Source organism: Trachinotus anak, unplaced genomic scaffold, assembly GCF_046630095.1.
Source record: "Trachinotus anak isolate AG129_WGS33_773 ecotype Australia unplaced genomic scaffold, CSIRO_AGI_Tana_v1 ptg000028l, whole genome shotgun sequence".
Taxonomy (NCBI): Eukaryota; Metazoa; Chordata; class Actinopteri; order Carangiformes; family Carangidae; genus Trachinotus; species Trachinotus anak.
Genome location: NW_027273879.1, coordinates 9,050,949 through 9,067,262, shown reverse-complemented (window position 1 = coordinate 9,067,262; position 16,314 = coordinate 9,050,949). Strand labels below are relative to the sequence as shown.

The 16,314-nt window shown below is 40.1% G+C and overlaps 3 protein-coding genes across 5 annotated transcripts in view; 2 read left to right on the top strand and 1 right to left on the bottom strand.

The window, feature by feature from the left end:
* The first annotated feature begins 1,252 nt into the window (after positions 1–1,252).
* Positions 1,253–5,133, top strand: hspa5 (heat shock protein 5). The gene is made up of 9 exons (XM_071465649.1): positions 1,253–1,411; positions 1,940–2,089; positions 2,207–2,438; positions 2,558–2,692; positions 2,784–2,896; positions 3,006–3,396; positions 3,504–3,741; positions 3,833–4,000; positions 4,126–5,133. Exons 2-9 carry the CDS (start codon positions 1,974–1,976, stop codon positions 4,692–4,694), a joined length of 1,962 nt encoding a protein of 653 aa, XP_071321750.1. The 5' UTR covers positions 1,253–1,411; positions 1,940–1,973; the 3' UTR covers positions 4,695–5,133.
* A 284-nt stretch (positions 5,134–5,417) lies between these two features.
* On the bottom strand, positions 5,418–8,998 carry rabepk (Rab9 effector protein with kelch motifs). 2 transcript variants are annotated; one of them, XM_071465651.1, is made up of 9 exons: positions 8,823–8,998; positions 8,524–8,708; positions 8,346–8,400; positions 8,103–8,257; positions 7,633–7,788; positions 7,261–7,425; positions 6,126–6,275; positions 5,843–5,992; positions 5,418–5,692 (listed from the first exon to the last, which is right to left on the bottom strand). In XM_071465651.1, the coding sequence occupies exons 3-9, from the start codon at positions 8,396–8,398 to the stop codon at positions 5,481–5,483; spliced, it is 1,041 nt and encodes a 346-aa protein (XP_071321752.1). In that variant the 5' UTR covers positions 8,399–8,400; positions 8,524–8,708; positions 8,823–8,998; the 3' UTR covers positions 5,418–5,480. The 2 variants fall into 2 exon arrangements, with proteins under 2 accessions (XP_071321752.1, XP_071321751.1); XM_071465650.1 differs by having other exon boundaries at positions 8,601–8,708; positions 8,823–8,997.
* A 101-nt stretch (positions 8,999–9,099) lies between these two features.
* rgs3a (regulator of G protein signaling 3a) overlaps positions 9,100–16,314 on the top strand; it is a 145,730-nt gene continuing 138,515 nt past the window's right edge. Inside the window, exons 1-2 of one of the 2 annotated variants that reach the window (XM_071465624.1) lie at positions 9,100–9,249; positions 14,779–14,905. In XM_071465624.1, the coding sequence (XP_071321725.1) occupies positions 14,827–14,905 (79 nt within the window). In that variant the 5' untranslated portion in view covers positions 9,100–9,249; positions 14,779–14,826. Of the gene's footprint in view, positions 9,250–14,778; positions 14,911–16,314 lie in introns of those variants that run through there. The other variant, XM_071465625.1, reaches the window with a different exon arrangement.

Genomic DNA, 16,314 nt, shown 5'->3' with positions numbered 1-16,314 from the left:
CGCTGCAATAAAAATAAACAGTTTCAGGAATTTTCTAGAAATGATTGTCAGTGCTAATGTTTTATAGAAAACCTCTTAATCAAATAAATCTAATGGTTTCACATATATTCTATTTTTCCCTGTCATTTCTAGTGTCTGTAGTTTTTAGTCAAGACAGAAAAAACAGGCAGCTGTGAAATCAGTAAACTTCCTCTTGATTGTAGAAAAGTCTTGAAACAAGCAGATTTGTGTTGGAAATAAGTGAACCCGTTTCTTTTTTGTGATAAGACAATAACTCATTGAGTTCCTCATATTTAGGATACCACATACAAGTAATAATGATGAGTCGGCCTGTAACTACAATAGGTTAACATTATAAAAGAAAACAAAACACAAGTAAAATATTCTATATACCCTATATACCTTAAATATCCCATTTACAGTCATTCTTTGGCTGGTGTAAGTCTATATGTTTGAAAGTGAGTGAAGTGTGGCTTTGACAACCAGTTACCTAACCTTGACCTATTTAGACTTTTGAGATAGGAGATTGTATGGCAGAATGCAGTGTACCGTAGGTGATTTTGTTTGATGTGCGTTGTAACCACCTGCTTATGTATAGCCCACAGGGTGTAAAAATAATTCAATATATCTGTGATCAATATGTGATCACGCTTGTAAAAGTTGAGTAGATTTAACAGTCAAATTGCAGGCTACTACCATTTCAAAAAGGATGCCTTACATTCTTATTGCAAGTAAGTACATTCACTGCTGAAACGTCCAGACATTCCAGTTTATCTGATGTAACATAACTCGTTTTTAAGCTGTTTAGTCACATGCAAACTACACAGGGTTTGTACATTTCTTACTCATTGTAGTGAGTCATCTTAACTACTCATGGTACCGGCACAGTTTCACACAGTCACACGCCTTGAAACAAGAGCAACATAAGAATGAATGTCAATCCGTTACATGTGGGGGTCATTATTATAAAAAAAAAAAAAAAAAAAAAAAAAGCAGCAGCTAACTTCAGATGTATGAAATGTGAAAATGCAACCATCTCCCCGGTCGTTGGATTGGCATGCCGCTGCACCAACTGTGTTCATGAATCCACTTGACAGACAGCCAATCAGCATCGGCACAGTGGGCAAAAGCCGTGACGACACCATGACCCGATGTGTGCAAATCAGCGGCGGCCAGCGTGCTGGTGGAAACCAATCAGCGCCTTCCAACGAGCTGCTGCTCAGCCAATCAGGGAGCTCCACGACGGGGAAGAAGTGACGGGTTATATATGGAGAGGGCACCGTTCATTCAACATCATTTCACAGAGGCCAGAATATAGAGCATATGAAAAGGAAAGATACGCTTCGCAACGAGAGCGTACTCATTGAGGCAACGTCAAGGCCGCTAATTCACTGACCATACTGCGACTAAGGTATGTGTACACGTTGTTTGGAACAAGCTAATGCAACAACATAATGTTTATACCTTCTGCAATGCTGAACGTCATTTTAAGACAGTTTCATAACGATGGAGGCTGCTAAAGCTAACGTTTGACCATAGTGTTGAAATTTGTATTAAAGCCTACAAAAGCCTTTTTTTTCAGCAAATGGACACTTGCTACGACCGCAATGTACCACGCAAAAAGATTATACTTTGAATTAACCAGTGCGTTAGTAATTTCCCTCGCATGTCTGCCAGACACGCTAATGCGGTTAGCCAACTACCGGCAGATGGAGGAAGAAAATCTAGTCAGTGGCCCTAACAATCGAAAGAGGCAGTGGCGCTCCACCCAGTTTACCCATATTCTTTCAACGCTTATACATTTAACAATTTCCGGAGATTTATAGGTAAAGGCCACGTTTCCCGTCCATCATAGGTTTAAAGCCTAGTAAATCACACCGAGCATTACCACGTCATGAAGGCAAGGCCACGTTTTTCACATTGTATGTTTTCTTCGCAGATTTCTTTGTAGATCCGAGCACAAAAAAGCAGAGATGAAGCTGTTGTGGGTTGTAATGCTGGTGGCCGGCACTGTGTTTGCCGACGACGACGACAAGAAGGAGAATGTCGGGACTGTGGTTGGAATCGACCTGGGGACCACTTACTCATGGTAAGAAATGTGATTTTTATTGTGTTTTTTTTGTTTAAAAAAAAATCAATGTGATGATGCAACTTTGAAATCAAATGTCACTCTAAAATAATAAATCTGTAAAATGTTTTCCTGCAGTGTTGGAGTGTTCAAGAATGGTCGTGTGGAGATCATTGCCAATGACCAGGGTAACCGTATCACCCCATCATACGTGGCCTTTACCAGTGAGGGGGAGCGTCTGATTGGTGATGCTGCCAAGAACCAGCTGACCTCTAACCCTGAGAACACCGTCTTTGATGCCAAGAGATTGATTGGGCGCACTTGGGGTGACTCCACTGTGCAGCAGGACATCAAGTACTTTCCATTCAAGGTCAGTTCCTACTGAATGGTTTTTGAAGTAAAAGTTGTGGTTGTAAGGTCTAAAGGTATTTGGGTAATGGTTGAGTGGACATACTTGGTATATTAATATTGATGGATGTTTCTATATAGGTACTTGAGAAGAAGAGCAAGCCCCATATCCAGGTTGACATTGGTGGCCAGATGAAGACATTTGCTCCTGAGGAGATCTCTGCTATGGTGCTGACTAAGATGAAGGAGACTGCTGAGGCTTATCTGGGCAAGAAGGTACAACAACATGCTAATGAATATGCATCAAAGAATATCCCTGTCCTAAATGAAATGTGCATAATTGACTAATTTTATCATTTTTCTTCAGGTCACTCATGCTGTGGTAACTGTCCCTGCCTACTTCAATGATGCCCAGCGCCAGGCCACTAAGGATGCTGGTACCATTGCTGGCCTGAATGTCATGAGAATCATTAATGAGCCGTAAGTGTCCAATTAAGAATAATTTAATCATTTGTTGTCCTTTTGAAATTGTGAGAATATTTCCCTGCCTTACCCTATATTAATCGGCAACCATAACTGTTTCGTTTAGAACTGCTGCTGCCATTGCTTATGGCCTGGACAAGAGGGATGGCGAGAAGAACATTCTTGTGTTCGATCTGGGTGGCGGCACCTTCGATGTCTCCCTCCTGACCATTGACAATGGTGTGTTTGAAGTGGTGGCCACAAACGGTGACACTCACCTGGGAGGTGAAGACTTTGACCAGCGTGTCATGGAGCACTTCATCAAGCTGTACAAGAAGAAGACTGGCAAAGATGTGCGCAAGGACAACCGTGCTGTGCAGAAGCTGCGTCGTGAGGTCGAGAAGGCAAAAAGAGCACTGTCTGCCCAGCACCAGGCCCGCATTGAGATTGAGTCCTTCTTTGAGGGAGAAGACTTCTCTGAGACCCTGACCCGTGCCAAGTTTGAAGAGCTGAACATGGTAAATTATTCGGATTAGTTATGTAAAAACTGACTACAACTGAAATGTAACATTTTATAGACCCTTTTATTTGACAAGCTCAATAACTATGTCTTGTACCTTTTCAGGATCTGTTCCGTTCCACCATGAAGCCTGTACAGAAGGTGCTGGAAGACGCTGACCTGAAGAAGTCTGACATTGATGAGATTGTCCTAGTTGGAGGCTCCACCCGTATCCCCAAAATCCAGCAGCTGGTGAAGGAGTTCTTCAATGGCAAAGAGCCCTCTAGGGGCATCAACCCTGATGAGGCTGTGGCATATGGAGCTGCTGTGCAGGCTGGAGTGCTCTCTGGAGAGGAGGACACGGGTAAGTCAACACCCTCATTTACTTGTGTCTCCTCCACTGAACTGAGCTTTCAATTTTGATCCTGTTTACTAAATGTTTTCCTCTCTTGCAGGTGATGTGGTTCTTCTGGATGTGTGCCCCCTGACTCTTGGTATTGAGACTGTTGGAGGAGTAATGACCAAACTGATTCCCAGAAACACTGTGGTGCCCACAAAGAAATCCCAGATCTTTTCTACAGCCTCTGATAACCAGCCTACTGTCACCATTAAGGTCTATGAAGGTAAGAATTGAACATTGCAATTTAAACTTGCCAAATATGATGATTAAAAAAACATCATTAGCTTTTTCTCATATGCAGACAGAAAATAAATGTAGCACAAGCTTAATTATTGATTCTCTCTTCAGGTGAGCGTCCTCTGACAAAAGACAACCATCTGCTGGGCACCTTCGACCTGACTGGCATCCCTCCTGCCCCTCGTGGTGTACCACAGATTGAAGTCACCTTTGAGATTGATGTCAATGGTATTCTGCGTGTGACTGCTGAGGACAAGGGCACAGGCAACAAGAACAAGATCACAATCACAAACGACCAGAACCGCCTGACACCTGAGGATATTGAGCGCATGGTGAATGATGCTGAGCGCTTCGCTGATGAGGACAAGAAGCTGAAGGAGAGGATCGATGCCCGCAATGAGTTGGAGAGCTATGCCTACTCTCTGAAGAACCAGATCGGCGACAAGGAGAAGCTTGGCGGCAAGCTGTCAGATGACGATAAGGAAACCATTGAGAAGGCAGTTGAGGAGAAGATTGAGTGGATGGAGTCACACCAAGATGCTGACCTGGAAGACTTCCAGGCCAAAAAGAAGGAGCTGGAGGAGGTGGTTCAACCCATTATCAGCAAGCTTTATGGTAGTGCAGGTGGACCCCCACCTGAGGGTGCTGACAGTGAGCAAGATGAGAGGGATGAATTGTAGGCAGGTTTGAAGTCAACTCCTCTGTCACCCCTTGCCTCTCTGGTAGTGGCATCTAGATGTACATATTGGACTGATGGGACTCAAATAGTGAGAGGAATGGTTGGGAAGGGGTGGCGATAACAAGCAACCATACTGAATCTTCAGAAAGACTTTAAAATAAGTTTCAGTGTGTGAGAGGTGTTCTCTTCGCTGGAAGGCGGAGATATTCGTCAGCCCAGTATGAGGCTTGCTGCTGCTGTTCTCAGGCAGTTCCACTGGGGCTCTGTAGAGGGGAGGGGCTTAGTTGGGAGGGTGGGTGGGAAGGTGTTTGTGGGTCCATTGACTAGGTGTCTGTGGGATCAAGGGCTTATGTTCACAGACAAAGCTAAAAGTTATTTATTGAATCTGGTCATTGTACTTCTGGAAAGACATTGAAATAAATGTTTGATATAAAATGTTACTTGACTGTCTCGTGTTGCATTCATTTACAACTTTAGGGTACATTATGCATAGACATCCAAATGTTCCTAATCATTGAATACTGTCTCCGCTTGAAGATATTCATCACTGGCTGAAATATGTAAAATTCAGCCTTTTCTTACCTCTCAGATTTATGCCTCAGGACTTTTGTAGTCTGCATTTGCTAAACAATGTTAATTTTAGTATCTATAGTACAAGGCTTAAAAATAAATTGACCTTTTGACCAATTTCAGGTTTCCCCATCTTAAAAAAGTGCAACAACTATTTAATACTTGACAAACATTTTATTACAACTTGAATAAATGAATATTACAACACTAAGGCACATCATCTCACCACAGTGACAATACAGTCATTATGTATGACACCTTGGGTGTCCATCCCTCCAAATACAAAAGCCAGATGTATTGTCTCTGAGGCTGCTGGGCTGTTTGCTTGCCCCTCATCACACACCTTCCATGGCAATAAACACATGGAGTGGTCTAGGCGGTTGGATGGCATATCTCCTTCAAATTTCATTAGGACCCATCTACCTTTGTCTGCAAGCAGAGAGTACAACATGAAAATATGCAAAGCTGTGAACAGATTTTACTTCTGAACTAAAGTAATTTGTAACAAAAATAGTGTATCACATAATGAAATTGTATTTAGCAAAATAATACTCAGTCCCATAATTAAAATCGGTATACCAGTGTTGAATCTGTACATGGAGTTGCTGGCTCCATCTGCAGTCATCCCTCCAAAGATGTAGATGTGCTTGCCCAGCACCACACCTGAGTGGGCTGCTACTCCTGGTGGGATGTCTCCTCTGGCCCGAACTGTCTCCCACTTCATGCTCCCTTTAAATAGTGGACACCGTCTTATTTTTTCCCCAGATATACACATTTTAAAGCATCCCATGTCCTGAGATGAATGCAAGGCAGCTGGGAAACTTGAATCCTCTGACAATGATTTAAGAGTGTTCAGGCTTACCTGTGTCAAGAGAGTATATGTCATTGTAGAATTTGTCTCCAGCCATGCCTCCATGAATGTAGATCTTTGAACCCACTACTACGATAATGTGGCCGTGTCTGGCTGGTGGGCATCTGCCTTGTGTTTCTGGTTGGGACCAGGTGGAAGACGCTGGAAGACATTTACATTAAAGTTATTAGCATGCAGATAATGATTATTATTACATTGTGAAATATAAAGAGAAACAATATGTATAGCATTTTAAATTTCAATTTTCAGTGTACATACAAACTGTTTTAACATCTGTTAACATTTTAAATTATTTAGTTGTGAACAATAACTGGAGGAAGATTAATATAGTGACACCTTCACCTGATGCATTATGCATTATTTAATGGCAGCAATTGAAAAAATAAAAAATGCAAGTTTGGCAATGTGAAAAGTGACCATCCATCATGGAATCAGTCTCTCATGAGATAACACGTGTATAATATGGAGACAGGATTGGACAGTCAAGCTAACATTCACTTCTTTCTTCTCGAACAACTTTAATTTGCGAGTCTGTTCATTGTGTGCAGATATTTTTAGATTTGTGAGATTACCAAAGTATGGAAAGCGCAGAGGTCTAACTAATAACTTTAATGATGGTATGTTACATTGAAGTGTCCCTGGAAGCAATGCCAGCGAGCCAGCATGCAGAAAACCAGGGCCCCTGGAACTTGCACACCTACATTACCAACATACCAACATTAATTACACCTGCACTTTTCCTGATATGACAGATCAAAGTGTCTACTATATTATTCTCATGTCCATATCTTGTCTTAATTGAACAAGATAAAAAGCTACTTCATACCAAATTATTTTGATATCAATTTTGGCCAAAACACAAAATAATCTATATACGAACTATAGTTTGTCATTTTTGCCATCAAAAATATCAATTATTTTCCCCAAACATAATCATAATTACAGACTGCATGCTTAATGTATGTCTTAACATGTGCCATAATAACTGAAAACACCTGTCTGTGTCTGGATATTTGTGCAATGTGATGGTTGAAATATTTTGATATTCAGGGTCAAAGCTAATCCCACTGCTTTATTGCACTGCTTCTTACACTTACGTTGGGCAACTGGTCAATTCAACACAAACCTGCATCGAAGACATGAAGTTTTTGGTCTGACACGGGTGTAGCTCCTGCTTCACCACCAGAAAAGACATACAATCTGTCTCCAAGACAGGCTGAGTTGGTGTGGTATGTCCTGGGACAGGGGGGCTTCCCTTTCACCGACACATCCTTCCAGTTAGACCCACTGTCTGGACAAGTATACAAATGACACCAGTTCATCAAAATTTGAGGCTGACAATCTTTTATCACTGTCTGCAGGTTTTTACTGCAACAGCACACTACAGCAGATGATTTCATACAAACCAACACTGAGTAAAGTCTTGTTTATCTGTGAAATCCCCCATGTACTCTCTGACTAAAGACATATTACTAGGTGATTGTAAGTTGGGATTTACCTTTTAGCTGTATAGTCTGGATACAACTGCGATTGCCACTCTGCTGTGCCCCCCCAAACACCCACAGGCTCTGTGGGCAGCTCTCTGGCACAAAGCTGCAGTGTTCATAACGTGGCGCCAAACTCTTCCACTCTGGAATGTCCCATTCATGATTATCTGGTGAAGTCAGACACAACACAATTATAAAGTAACTGCAACTTATATAATTGAGAAAACATTATAAATGGACCCCCTTTCCCTACATATACTGCATAATGCAGTACATGCAGTACATGTCAGCGGTGATTGTGATTTTATGACAAATAAATTATACCTAGGTCTAATCTGCTGTTAGTTTTACATATCAACAAAAGTCCAAACTAAAAAATGTATTTCCTCTTGTACAGAGAGAGAGAGATTGGCTTATAAAACAGTTATGCAGATGTCATATCCCTGAACAGATTCCTTACTGACATTTTTTTTTTTTTTACCTAGATTTATTATCTGGGAATGTGAGAAACTGCCACTGGGGTTGGCTCCTCCAACAATAAGGATCCTTCCTCTTCCTCCTTCTCCAGATGGAGTAAAGGTGCAAGTGTGACCCACACTAACACCTGGGGCACTTCCTCTGGGTATCAAGGAATACCTGGTGAAAGTATTAGCAAAAGACAGACAAAATCTTACTTCCCCCCCCCAACATCACAAGTGGCACCAATTAATCTTAACTAACTTACCATAATCCTTCTTTGGGTTTATCTAGTTGGTCAAGAACTGGGAGAAACTCCATAGCTGTCAAAGATACATGAATCAATCTGGTGTTATTGTTTTTCTGTACTTCTACTGTCAGTAATCAATCCGTTTTCAGTGGTAATTGGCTGTGAAAACAAACAGGCTAGCTGATACACTACTAACCTTGGCCAAATGATTATTGATTTTACGTATCGTATACTGTACAACAATTAGAAGATGGTATCCACAGAAGTCCTTACGTGAGATGTAGCTACTGCCGAAGCAACCCAGATATTTAGGTATTTTTTTGGTTCCTCTTGAAAACGCCTTACTCAGTGATGGGTGACTTGTAAGTCGTAAGTTTTTTTCTGTGAAACACAGATGATTACAGCGACAATACAACTGAATTAGGAACACAGGGCACCATCAAGCCGCTACATGCTAACTGATATGAGCATGTGAAGAACTTCCTCCGCACTAACCTCTCTATCCGGGTGGAGAGAGTCGGTATCCTCTATCACCACTACTGCCAATTTCTACTGTCCATTCTACTACAGTGGTTGTTCTAGCTAACGCAAAGTAAAACTGTCCAGTTATCATAAATACTAACTCGCAACCACGGCACAGCTGTACGTTAACCACATTTCGCAAAATGTTACGTTGGCAACGTCGGTTGGTTCCGACACACGTTCCAGACGTAGTTGCCATGGTTGTCTGAAGCGCATGCGCACTTCGCTCCCCCCGACCCATGTTGCAGCCAGCTGACAGACAGGCGCTGTTTTCATATTTTAAAAACACTATTGTGAGTTTCTCGCATTGTCAGAAAAGAAGTCTCTACCAGTTAAGACAGTCTGTACCTTCAGTTCCCGTTTGGCCTAAAAACGTTTGTCTTCCACTTCAAATAAAAAGGTAGGCTCTGGTTTTGCAGCAGCGCCACACTTTTTTGCACTTATTACTGGAGTTAAAAAGCTCGCTAATGCAAAGTAAAAAAAAAAACTAAACAAAACAAAAAACCCAGCAGGACATTTGAAAAAGCAAATCAAGCTAAGATGGCTGCCATTATAGTTGCGTATATAGCGTCAAAAGACGAGATGCCAACATGGGAGCAAGTTTAGAAAAATGTCTGGCAGATGCGAAGCGAAGTCTGTGCTTCAAATGACTCAGCTGGCAAGAAAAAAAATCATCCTTATTGTACAGCAGATAATATTTTCCATAACTGTCCACCCAAAAGGGACAGTATCCATTATGAAACAACCACGCAGGGGCCTCCAAAATGACCAAAGGACCCAGTCAGACAAAAGCGGGAAACTCCAACTACAGCATTGTCACATCTAAAATACGTTCATGCATACACTTTAGATTGCATTTGTAACCTATAGTAAATGTCAAATATTTTCTCTTGATATGTGGAACTTACATCAGGGGATATGTTTTTATTAGCGGATACGATATATTCATTTGCATTACATTTCGTTGACAGTTCATTGTCACGACATTGCATTTCATAGTATGGCCAATAGGCTGCGCCATTGTATTTTTTTGTAAAACATCAAATTACAGTATGCACTAAATGTTCCCTGGCCTGTCTGGAAGTCTTTGTTATATTAACCTGTATGTTTATGTAGGTCCTCATGACTTTGAGTGTTAATGTCAGAAGGGTGGCAGAAATAGATAGATACCATTAGTGTGATGGCAATGCCCAGATTCAGATAAACTAAGAGGAATTTAGAATAATAAAGATATAATCTCAAATAGGAATATATATTGACAAAGTCACATGGATGTAAATGCAAAGTGTCACAGTCAGCAGTGTTGTAGGAAACAATAGGAGCAGAGTGAACAAATTCTGTGTCAGTGAAGTCCTCCGTACACTCTCCCTGAGCTCCTAGTGGCAAAGGGAGCGGTAAACTGTACAGTATGTGAAGGAGTTAATAAGTTAATGAACAACAGAAGAAAAGGACAAACACTTGAGAGTAATTTTCTAAATCAACGGGATGTTTCATATGTAAAAGTAGCAAAACAAAAATTTTCATGATGATTTGTCTTCTCTATCTTTTGTATTGACTGCAGGTAAATTTATTTTCGCTTGTGCACAGGTTTTCTAAAAGGGCAGTTTCTGAAAACTGTATAGAATGGGAGAAAGCACAAACAACCTGCAGTTTAAAATGTGAAGCCATTCTATGTCTGTAAAATCTACATCTGCAAAGTAATTTGGGACTGCAGTTGTCAAATTAATGCAGTGCAGTAAAAAGTTCAGTATTTCCTTTTGAAATGTAGTGGAGAAGAAGTACCAATTAGCAGAAAACAGAAACGCTCCAGTAAAGAACAAGTACATCAAAATTGTACTTAACTACAATAAGTGAGTAAAACTTCACACAGGTGCTCTCGGTCCTAAAGCCCAGTGTGTTGCACTGCTATGTTGAGGGTTGATAGCTCGTACTGACACTTAATAAGAACAGGACACGAACACTGGGAATACAACAAGCCATAAACCTTAAAGAAAACAGAGGCTTTGTCTTATAGACTTTGAAGATTTACAGCATCACCGTGGAGCTGTCTGCAGCCCTGACCCCTTCAAGAGCTTCATAACAGCAATATGTCATCCTGAAATGGATGACATATTCATGGGGTTGCTTTGATGAAGCAACTGCACATTCAGGACCATGTGCAAGACAGGAACAAGGCCACAACTCAAAGTTTTGTTGGTGTCAAAAAACAGGTGTTCTTCATCAATGAGCCGTGTCCCCTCATTGGTCCCAGCCTTGATGGATTTGTAGACTGAGGTGTTAGAAAGTGAGCTGGAGAATAAGCAAACCTTCTACCAGAGCAAAAGCCCTATAACTCATAGTAGCATAAGATTATGTGAAGGAGAACAGTAGTATCAGTCTAAAACAACAAAACTACTACATCTACTAGCCATTACTATTACTACTGCTACTGTATAGACCATGTCTATCATGATAACTATTACCTTGAGTATACCTGTAATCAACAAACATTGATTGAATAGGTTAATGAGTTAAGTAAAACCAGGTAATCAAGATTATTTTATAATCTGTGTATATGTATAAAAATGTCTCACCGCCTATAGTGCTTTTGTGTGAATTATGTTGCAATATATACATGTCTGTGCAGCTCTATGGTAGACTCAAAAAAAGTCAATGTCTTTTGTAAACTGGGTAGGGCTGCAACTAATGATTATTTAAATTTATGATTTTTCATTGAATTATTTAGCCTATATAATGTCAGAATATAGTGAAAATGCCTGCCAACAAGGAGATGAGAGAGAAGGTGATGTCTTCTAATTGCTTGTTTTATCTGACAAGTACAAAACCAAAGATCTTTAATTTACAATGACATAAAGCAAACGAAAGCGTCAAATCTTTGTCTGTTACATCCACAACTTATTTTCCTTTATTTTTATTTTGTATAAGTAAGAATGTGTTCCGTGTCTAGTATGTCAGTACCTCACATCCCGAGGCTGTTTAATTGTTATTAGATGTGTGTTTCGCATACTTATACAATGTGCCACTCACTTTATTGATTCAGCAGCCGTGCTCTCCAGTTTGTTCCCACCAGGTGCTCAGCTGTCACCTGTGGCAATCTGGAGATCTCTCCACGCAGCCCTCGCTCTACTCTTTCCACAGTTATGGAATTCACCCCCAGCTAAAACTGCACAGTCATCCCCAGTCTCCCAGTGCAAATAGAAAATTCATCTGCTTTTCTCTTCTTCTGCTCTCTCATATCTCCTCCGTCTTAATTAAGTCTCTTTTGCCTCCACTTTTCCTTTCCAGTTGCACCTGACATTTCACCTTCCTCACATTGCTCTGCTTTGCACTAACTGTACGTCTGTACCTTGCAATTCCTTATCATGCCTGAACCTATTAGGGAAGTACGAATATTTTTTCAGCGTTCAGGGGACTCTGGTTTTGAACAGAGCTTTTGTTGCGTGTGATATTCAGTTTCTATTGCTACTGTCACCATACATCACTTTATATTATAGGTTTTTACACAATATCAGAGAATACATAAACTATGTAAGATTTATTGATTAGTCGATTGTTAGAAAATGAATCAGCTATTTGATAATTGATTAATTGGTCAGGTCATTTAAAGAAGACATGCCAAATATTTGATAGTCCCAGTTCCCAAATGTGAGACTTTTTAACTTTTTCTTACATTATACCTTACATTATAATTTAATATTTTTGAATTTTGGACCAATTAACAGCTCAAACATTAATATTAAGGAATAATGTATATTGCAATTTATTGCATGTCTTAGCAGGAGATATAGAATTTGTACATGAAAAACATGTGAAATGATAAAAACAGAATACAATGTACAACGTATAATCAGAGGTTATATTATTATTACCATTTACATTACGACATCATATGACATGCTATATATCATATGTGAGAATGCAAACACAGCAAGGTACAGACCATAGTGTGAGCTTCAGTCTCAGTCATCAAAATGAAACAAGTCACTTAACTCTTTCTCTGCATAATTATCTAGTCAATAACATTTGGCAATAAAGCGTAATACATCAGTGAAGACTGGTACTGGTTACAAGGCATATTGCTTGTCCAATATTTACGTGTATTTAAAATGTTTGAAAGATTTTTGTGCCGCTCTGGGTGAGACGGCCATATGGAAGCCCTGTTTTGACGAAGCCATGCCACTTTAGCATTATCTGCCCAGTTTCCCCTTCAGGGAAGCAGAGTATGAGTTTCAGAGAATTCCTTTGTTTTCCCTTTGCTGTAACTGATAAGAACCAAATGAATCAGGGGCTTTTTGTGGAGACAGAATGAGAGGAAAAAGGAACATGATTATGACTTTTCGAAATCCTAAGGAAGGACAAGAGGCAGGAGAAAGAGATAATTGGTGATATATTTTTTTGTCAGCCCAAAAATAGTTTCATGCTGCTGTTGTGGGCATGCTGTGTGTACAATACTTACTGATTTGAATTTGGACACTGTGCATGGTAGGGGGAAAGTGATTCCGTTATCAGCTTTTTTCATGTCCCTTAAATAAAGCTTGATTTGGGTGCCTTCTTGGTGGGTGGGCGGTTTGGTAATCAGGATTAAAATGGAAAGTTCATCTCTGGGTTACTGGTACACTGCCACTGGGCAAGATGTCAAAATAATGTGCCGTACCAATTGCCTTTGTGTCACATTTCACCCGGAGGTGTGTTAAGTCATGCTGTAAAGTAATCTGGATTATTGCCACACAACCACAACACTGTTTTAGTTGTATCTATTCTACACTAATGATTTAATCTGGGTATTAAAAACATGTTTTTTGTCTTTTTATCATTGTTGTTTACTCTATAGGTGGCTGTAGATAGCTTTTGTTTGCCTTTCTTTTAACTTGCCATAAGATTTTTGAACTGAATAATATAACTATCCTTGATGTTAAATGAGACATGCTATATGTTATAATAAATGAAACGTTATTTCCCTCTGGCAACCCGCTCAATCCTTGGAAACTGATCTCTTTCTATTATTAATACTCTTGTCTGTGTGTATTTGTCAAATGACTGCAAATCCATCTGACAGATGCCAAGTGCATCTGTAAACAAATACATTGAATGTCGCCAATATTGTCTTTGGTCACCACCAAATGGTCCTAAATAAACCAGCTCACAGAAAACCAGGAAACTGCTGTACTACTACTACTACTACTACTACTAAAGCCCCTTTTTTTTGTTTTGTTTTCTGGTAACAATATTTTTTTTAAATCTCAAATGCAAAGCTATTTGTCACCAGTAGGTCCCTCGGGAACAACAGGGAGATTAAACAGGATTTATCAGAAATATTCAGATGAATCCTGTGAAACAGACTTTTGTTCATGTGCAGCACTGTTGTATTTTTTCTTGTCTTTCTTGGATAAATGACTTAAAGACCATAATTAAATTTAGTAATGTTGCTGTTGCTGTATGTCCCTTACAAACTACATTTGGCTCACATTTAGGGCAGATTATTATAAAATCCTGGCTTGAGGCTACACCACTTGTGTAGATGAGAAAGCTGTGGCATGAGAGTGTCAGTGATACAAAATATAGGAGCAAGTGTTTGAACATATTTTTTGTGCATATTGTGCTGATGCACATTTAATGAAACTATGGGTAACAAAATGTACACTGTATCTGTTCATTTGTCAATTGTGCAGATTTAAATGTATACTGTGTACAGATAAAAACAGCTGACAGGATTCTTGAAAAAAAAAAAAACAGTTGTGCCCTGTAATTGTCAGCTGTGGTAACAGGTCATATCCTATTACTGGTTGAAGCAAAAAAAAAAAGAAGATATACATCCAAGTTTTTTATCTCTTCTGTTTGTCTTTGCAAACACACACACACACACACACACACACACACACACACACACAGAAAAAACGGCATCAAGTTTCGCTTCTTCTCTTCGTTACAGCTGGTGAGACCATCTCACCTGCAGCAGCAGCCAGCATGCTCTTTCGAGATGACCTGTCTCAGAGTTTACCTACGGAAGCCCCCTGCCAACTCCACTCACACATCATCCTTCCTCCTCAGTACCCATGGTGAGGTAAATTCCTGTTTTTGGTCATTTGGAAAATAGACTAATTTTAGACTATAGTATGTGATAGTTTGTTATTTGACATGCATCCATAATAGCATCAATTAAAAGGCACCATAGTGTCTGTCTGTGTCTGTATTTGTCTTATTTATCTCTCATGGTGACAATAAAGGAATGTGTTATATAAAGGGTTGTGTCACAGAGGTCAGACAGCACAGAGACTGGATCCTGCAGTGTGTCTAACATGAGAAGGATGTTACTTGCAGCAACAAGTGGGCTCAGATGTTGCAACAAGTCCTTTGGTCTGGTAATGAGGCTGCCCCTCCTTATCTGGTGACACCCTGAATCATTTATGGAGGGTATTAGCCAGACTGGAGGTGGGTGCATCTGCACTGTAACACTAAAGCCTCATCCATTATCCAGTATTTACCTTTCCTCACAAATGAATATGGATAAGGTATTACAGGGGTGCGATGTGTGGGTGTGTAAGGAGGAGGTCTGGGACAGGAAGCTTTGGCTGTGGCTGACATTAAAGGCCTATTTGGAGGATTTCTACATGTTGTAGTAAAACATCAGAGAAATGTATATTCTTATTGCTGGCCGGCTTTTTGAAGCACTGTTCACCCGCGATGGACCCCTGTGTTGGACAAACACTGTTCTTTGACTTTTCTTTTCTCTTTCCTCTCCATAAGTTTCTTTATCTATGTGCCACATCTTGTTATTTTTATAGATAGTTTAGTTTAGTGTCATACTTACATCATACATACTTCACATCACTTTGTGGAAATAGAACACAGGGGTTACACAGAGTATCGCAAGACGTCTTGCAAGCTTTCTGTTGCATTTGCTACATCCAGATCTGACCCATATATCACGAATAAGCCTCTTGGGTACAACTCCAAAATTTGCTTTGACACCCTTCTTTCCCTCTCATATTTGCAGCACAGTCACATGTTTGACCTCTGCTATCGTTAAACATGATATTTAATTCTTGGAGCCTAGTCAAAATGAGAGCTCACAGGCTTTCCTCTGTGGACCATTCTCAGAAATTTGTGGTGTGTCTGTGTGAGGCACGTCTGATCATCAGCCATTCCAGATAAAACTGTACAGTTAGAGGATTGGATTTTCCAATAATATGTGGTATTATTGTGCACGATCCTTCCACTTGAGGACTCAGTGAGTTTATTCTGATGGTGTGCCCTTTCAGAACTGGGTCAAACTTTGCCATTAGCTTGACTTCTTCCAGAAAGCTTCTTTTGTTTGGTAGAGTGTGTCTGCGGTCACCCTGAGGGAAAGATTTTTCAGTGCCAAAGAATGAGTTACAGCAACCAACCTGGTCAGGACCCAGTGTTTTCACTTCCCAGGCTTTTGTAGCTTGTCTAAAGAATAGTTTTCCATTCTACAAATTCAATC

Bases quoted from the DNA above. Each gene is read 5' to 3' on its own strand.
- hspa5 (XM_071465649.1), top strand. From the start codon at position 1,974: ATGAAGCTGTTGTGGGTTGTAATGCTGGTGGCCGGCACTGTGTTTGCC. The intron at 2,693-2,783 runs GTACAACAACAT...ATTTTTCTTCAG, and splicing joins AGGCTTATCTGGGCAAGAAG to GTCACTCATGCTGTGGTAAC. The intron at 2,897-3,005 runs GTAAGTGTCCAA...TGTTTCGTTTAG, and splicing joins ATGAGAATCATTAATGAGCC to AACTGCTGCTGCCATTGCTT.
- rabepk (XM_071465651.1), bottom strand. From the start codon at position 8,398: ATGGAGTTTCTCCCAGTTCTTGACCAACTAGATAAACCCAAAGAAGGA. The intron at 7,426-7,632 runs GTAAATCCCAAC...ATACTTGTCCAG, and splicing joins CCAGACTATACAGCTAAAAG to ACAGTGGGTCTAACTGGAAG. The intron at 5,693-5,842 runs GTATACCGATTT...CTCTGCTTGCAG, and splicing joins CATGTACAGATTCAACACTG to ACAAAGGTAGATGGGTCCTA.